Below are 7,189 nucleotides of genomic sequence, written 5' to 3'. Positions count from 1 at the left end.
CATTGAGAGTCAGAAAACAGAAAAACTTTCGCTATCGGTAGTTCTAATTCCTTCTGTACAAATTCAATGCATCTACATCCTATTAATACAGCTAAAAGCTCTAGTCTCGGTATGGTGACTTTAGTTGTTGGCGCGAGACGAGTTTTTGCAAATACTAGTTCAGAATTGCACTTATTTTCACCAGATTGCACCAAATAAATACATATTGCATATGCATTAGCTGATGCATCACAAAAGCAAACTAGAGAATTTGTTACACTGAACTGATCACCAAAAGTAACACATCTGTTTATTCTAAAATCTGATATTTTGTTTATATCATCAACCACATTTCTCCAATTTTCTTCATCTTCATCATTAAGCTTATCGTCCCAATCATAATGCTTTATCCATAATTTTTGCAAAAGCAATTTTCCATTCAAAGTAACAGGAGCAAACATTCCAAGAGGATCAAATAATTTAGCGACTTGTTTTAAAACTGTTCTCTTTGTAACAGTATTTATATCCAATATTTTACAAGGCTTTACTGTTAATGTGTCAGATTCACTGTCCCAATTCATTCCGAGAACTTTCATGATCCTTTCATTTGCTTTATCACCGACAGAAAACAAATCTGTTACTTGTTTATTGTTTGACGCCCACTCTCTTAAATTCATACTTGCATCATTAAAGGATTTGCTTCGCTAGTGTGTAACACTCTTTCGGCCTGTTTGTACTGGTATCTACAACCAGTTTTATTAATGTTATCCATATAGATATTCCTTTTTTAATTGTTTGGAATATAGCGTTGTTGTAAGAATCGCAAATGGTACTTCAATAACTCAAAAAGTATAAACGGAACTTGATTACCAACCAAAGGGAACACGGCAAAATCTAAACCTCTTTGTAAATTATTATCAATTGAATGTGTTTTCGGTGTCTTTTAGCCTATAAATCTTGTAAACATCTCTTTGATCAGTATTTAAATGCTATTTGGAGGAAAGCCTTTTCAATATCAGATACAATACCTTATTTTATGCTTAACGAAATCTTATAAATGTTTCAAACATTTAAATCATCGCAATAGAACAGGTTCCTCTATAAAGGCATTCATTCAAGCTGTTATGATCTAGTTTTGTTTTTGCGGATGCGTCATATACTATCGTTGTTGAATGATGAGGTAAATAGTGACACAGTCCATCTCTTTTATTTTGTGTCACCTTTTCAATGATTCCATTTTCTAATTGTTCTTTCAAGACACTACTATATTTTTGTAACAAATCAGGATGGTTTTCAAGTTTTCTGACGACTGATTTTAGACGACCTACTGCAAGTTGTCTATTCTCAGGTATATCTGGGGTTTCATCTTTCCACGGCCAAGACACGTGATATCGACCATCTTTGTACGAAAGATTCTCAATAAATTGTGACATGGCATTGGAATCATCACAGTTAACTATTTCATCCCTTATTCCAATAGAATCTAATTTCCAAAAGTTTTCAATATCCACTTTAGTTGAAATACAATCATCTACACATGATAAATCTTCTGCATTTGGAAAACACATTTCATTACCAATCACTAATAGATTCGTATCACAATCATTGTCACATTTTTCTCCTGTTCTTCCAGTAAGTATCCAACCTAACTTTGATGATAACAGATATAAACCTTTTTGAACTTCAATTTTATGTCCAATTACTATGTCTAGGTAATAATCGCTTCCAATCAGTAAATCAATTTTGTCACTTTCATCTTTTTCTGGAATTTTGTCGGCCAAATATAAATTCTTTTTTAATTCATCAAAACGCTCTCTATTTTCAATATTCACCGATCTTCTTTGTATTACACCGGTGATGTTCGGAACAATGTTCACAGTAATCTCAAGTTCCTCACCAAATTTAGATTTCAGTTTAATTTTTGCAGATGCAGTTTTGATCTTCTTTGACTGTTTGCTTCCAAATGTAGCTAAAGTTATTTCCTGTTCATTTTCTTTACATAATTTTAATTTCTTTGCAAACTCTTCTGTTATATATGTTCTTTGTGAACCCGAATCTAACAAAATCCTCGCATCTTCTTCAATCAGTTTATTTTCATTACACAGTATTGCACTTGCTGTTTGCATTACAACCTTTTCGCCATATGATAAAAGCACGTTTTCATCATTTTGACTTTGCTCACTTTCACTTTCATTTCCTTCTTCTGTTACATGCGCACTTTCTTTAATCACACTTTTCTTAAATTTTTTAGGGCACAAACTTCTATGGTGTACATTTTCTTCATTACAATACACACATTTCTTTCTACTTTGACATTCTTTTGAACTATGTCCCTCTTTTAAACATCTATAACAGCTTTTCTTTAAGCAACCCTTTCTTTCATCTATTGTTTTATATTGTGGACATTCGTCACTCCAATGACTCTTTGAACAATATCTACATTTTATAGAATTGTTCCTATTCTGCCCTACTTTTGTGCAATTTGTTGTCAATGCTGTTCCAAGTACTGGTTTAGTGGAATGTGCATAACTGTCTTTAGAAAATTTTTGGTAATGATTGTTTTGACTTTTATTTTTATCAAAATGCCTTTCAGATTTGACAAAACCACTTTTAACTGTTGAAGCACGTTCACAAGCAGTAACATATTCAATTATCATGCCACGTAATAACACAATGGTCCACTTTTTACTCGAACCCTTTTTTATTTCAAGTTGTCTTAACACATTTGATGGCAGTTTTGACTTTAACACCGACACAAACAAGTCTTGATTGACATTTTGACCAAGAGCCTCAAGGCTTCTCAAATGTCTTTCAACAGAGTCACATAATTGTCGTAAACTTTCCACCGAATCATTCGCTGATCTTAAATTCACTATCTTATTGTAGTGCATATCAATTGTTTCTTGAATGTTTCCAAATCTATCCTGTAAGGTCTTAATTGCAACTGAATAATTTTCATTCGAAAATCCTGCTATAGCACCCTTTGCTTCACCAGTAAGTTTACTCCTGAGGTAATTGAATTTGTCAATATTGCTAAGAGTATCACTTGAATGTATTGAACTTTCAAAAGACTGCCAAAATTCAGTCCATTTAAGTCTATCGCCATAAAAAGTATGAATTTCAGGTTTTGGTAATTTCACATTATTCTTTTTAAAACTTGAAAATTCTATCATTTTACTTTCAAATAATTCCTTTTGCAACTGAATAACTTCCTTTAATTCTGTATTATCAACATGTTTAGTTTCACCTGTAATTGTATCACTTTCTATCAAATCGTTTAGATGTATTTCAAGCACTTTCAAACTTGGAGTCAGTTCCAACGCATTTTCTAACAATTTAGTATCTTCAGACATTATTTGGTCTTCTATATCTTCTTTTTGCTCCTCGGCACTAACAATCACTTTTTCTGACTGAGCCTCAAGTTTTGACATATATGTTTGTAGTTTATCGATTGACACTATCACTTTTGATAATATTTCTTTTTTATTAACGTCACTTAAATCTAGACTAATAAGTTCCTTTCCATTATGTATCTCCTTTTTTAATGTGTTCACGAACCTTGTTCGTACTCCTTTAAGATATTTGAGTGTAGTCATTTTCACACTTAATTTTATAAACACCTAATTTTATAAACACTTAAAGTGTATGATATTTAAACTTAAGCAGTAAATTTCAGTTTAAAACTGTTTCATTTCGTAAATATGAAATATGTTTAGTTTTATTTTGTTTACCAAGTTTTTCACAACACACAATTCAGGGAATATCCTTTATGTATTTCCTTTTAATGTTTTGTATAATCCATGAAAGCACAACACAATTCCTGTTTTTAACACATTTTTTACACTTTGCTCCTGACACTTTTCATTGCATTAATACACATCACTTTGAACATATGAATGCGAAAACAAAATTATAACACTTCACAAATACGCGATATATAGCTACTTTATCTAACATGGCATAGCTAGCAACCAGCAATCTACGTTTTAAAACTGTTTATTAAGTAACACTTTACATCACTACACAACAATATTTTAAACTTTAATTTACACTCCCGGGTTCCGGCGCCAAATCAATGTGGTAGACTTTCTTTTTCTTTTAACTTATGTTTCATAGACTGAAATCTTTCTACCACACTGAAACAGTGTTTGAATTTATTTCACCCTTTGTATTATGTTTTTTACTACTAAGTATTTGTTATAACTATTTGTTATAACAATTACTTTTTTAATATTAGAAAATAGAACTAAACACAAGAAACGTTTTACAGTTTAATATGATACCTAACTTTTATGATTTATTAACAAACATCAATTTTACTATGCTCAATATAAAACTCTTTTTTATCTTTAAATGTAACCACAGAAACTAAATAATTTTAAATATCCAAAATATATCACTTTAATTTTAATCCAAAAGTAGTTTCAAGAAGACCTTACACACTAAGAACCTAAATAATTTTCTGACTTGTATGCTAAATCATCTAAGCTTATATACTAATAAAAGGCGGGAAAATAATCAAGAAAAGCATATAAAGCATGCGGCGGGAAAAGAGAAAGGAGTTTACAATGAAATAATACATTTTAAGGAGTTTTCTTATTACTTTAACAAAATCAGGAGCATACTCAAATGAAAAGTAGTTCAATTTAACTTTGCTATAAAAGATTATGAAATTACAAAATTATTAAATAAATCAAAACATGTATAACTTACAAAAAATTCGCAAAGTTTGCGACACTGTAATCCAAAAGTTTTTGATGAGCATCATCATTACTCAGAAGTGTTTCTTCAAGGGATGGAGAAGCACTTTCCACACTTTCCATTTCCGCTGTATTCTATCTACAAAATAAAATACAATCCAACAAACTAAATAGAAAGAAACGGTAAAACACTCACATACTAATAGTTTTTAATAAATTGGCAGTCAGGTTAATTATAAACATAACTGTAAAAGGGGAACACTTTTAAAATGTTAAACAATGTTTCAAAAGATAAACTATATTAGAATATATGAAACAATATATAAAATGTGTACTTACATTATTAATTATAGGTGTTTATATCCTACATAAAAAGCATGAAAAAGCTCAGACGTCCTCTCACAACTGCTAATTTGAAATGAAAGACCGCATCAGTATGTTTACAGGTAACTAATGAACATGTGATGACAGCCATGTAACTATTTTCAATGATCGATTTAATCTATTCAAATCTCACCACCGTCTATTGCCATCAATATGTCTTTAGAAATATATACTTCAATGACTATAGAAAGTTGTCAATACTTAACAGATCAATACATTGAATATATTAAACTTTTGGTGAAAATATAAAATAATATTGTTTTGATTTCCGATAAATAATTTATTTGCATCACATAAAACATATATAAAAATATAAAGGACAATTACAGATTACTGAGTTTTAGATCTTCTTTATATTTCTTTACTATAATACTTACTTTCTCCCAGTTTTTTCATGTCTCCAATTTCTTACATCTTTAATATTTTTTTCGAGGGATCCCTCTAGAGGTTACAATTTTAATTTTTTTGGCGGGTACTATAATTATCATAATTTAAGCATTTCTGTACTTTTCAATTTGGGGGTATAACGGGATGATATTTTTTTTTCCAACCTTGAAATAGTTTTCATTCCGTTATCCCATTATTTTTTTTTTTTTTTTTTTTTTGGTGGGGGTCGAACCGGGTACTATAATTATCATAATTTAAGCATTTCTACACTTTTCCATTTGAGGGTATAACGAGAAGATATTGTTTGTGTTGGTGGGGTGGTCTAGACACGCTCAATTGCTATACTACTGTTCTACCAAAAGCTTTATATGGCCGCGAGCTATGGAATTCTGTGCAGTCATCGGCAATTTTACGCTTAGAGAGAGCGCACAGAGAATGTATTAAGTGTATACAAAAAATACCCCGCAATATATCGACAGTTATCTCCCTTGGTGCATTAGGTATGTTTCCCATTGAAGCTGAAATTGCTAAACGCAAACTGATATTCTTTGGTCAGATTTGCAGACTCCCAGAGAAATATATTGCAAAACAATTCTTTGTACATAGACAAGTGATCGGATATATTCCTGATATGTATAAGCTATTAAGTAAATTTAATTTGCTCCATGTACTAGACGTGTATTCTGTATGTGGTACATTCCCAGAGAAACAAGCTTGGAAAATCGCTGTTAAACGGAAAGTTCATGAGTGGTATATCAATGAAAGAAACGAAACTTTGCAAGGGCTCATGTCTTATCAGCATATAAGCACTGTGTTTCAGGGTGAGAATATTTGCCTGTTTTGGTCTTTATGTAAAGGGAATCGCTCAATGAAAGATGCATGTTACAATGCTGTTTATATTCTAGGAAGATTATACTCATATACAGATATAGAGTGTTGTAACAAATGTAACAAATGTAATGAGTTGACTAATAAACTTACTCTCCATAAGATATATGTGGTTATATATTTTGAATTGTATAGGAAAAAATGCCTATCTAGACTATATTATACAAGATGAGAGAAACCAACTGTGCGATATTTTGTCGGGTTTTAGAGATTATAACTCTGCGTTTGATTATAATGCCCGGCTATGCTCATGTCTTACATATTTGTTTAGGCTTTGTAAGTGACCACATATATTTCAAGTAAAGCTTTGTCTTAACTTCAGAGTTTAGGGAAATACATCGTGATATTACATTACAATAGACTGTGTTAAAACAAAAATAAAACTGTAATTTCATGTCTCATCCGCTGTTCAGTTCTTGTGTTTCGTTTCGATAAGCATTGAACTCTGCGGATTCCACAGTATATGCTAGAATGTATTTAATATTATAATATAAGACAATATAAGAAACATGTTCATATGATATATTAGAAAATTTGACAGCAAATATAACTCCTGTTGTATAAGATTAATTTCCTTAGTTTTTGATCCTGTACTTCTTTTTCGACATGTGCAGTCTTAAGGAAATTGCCTCTCTTCACTTATTATTAATGCTGTGTTTCATAACATGTTTTGTGTTTTATCATTTCATGTAAATATTTGTATTTTATGTATGTATATATGTTATGCTCTTCAAATATTGGAGGAAAAAAAAGAATATATACATAACCAGCATTGTATAACCGCTTAATAAAACTCCAAGATGACCGAACAACAACTGCTTAGCATTAACATTAACATGTGTTTGTTTCAG

General features: G+C 30.9%; 1 protein-coding gene across 1 annotated transcript; it reads right to left on the bottom strand.

Annotated features, from left to right (window-relative positions):
• Nucleotides 1-1,049: 1,049 nt before the first annotated feature.
• Nucleotides 1,050-2,870, bottom strand: LOC132736151 (uncharacterized). The gene has a single exon (XM_060723233.1). It carries the CDS (start codon nt 2,868-2,870, stop codon nt 1,050-1,052), a length of 1,821 nt encoding a protein of 606 aa, XP_060579216.1.
• Nucleotides 2,871-7,189: the final 4,319 nt, after the last annotated feature.

This window comes from Ruditapes philippinarum, unplaced genomic scaffold, assembly GCF_026571515.1.
Source record: "Ruditapes philippinarum isolate M1 unplaced genomic scaffold, ASM2657151v2 ctg5347_1_1_1_1, whole genome shotgun sequence".
NCBI lineage: Eukaryota > Metazoa > Mollusca > Bivalvia > Venerida > Veneridae > Ruditapes > Ruditapes philippinarum.
This window is presented reverse-complemented; position numbering and strand designations above follow the sequence as displayed.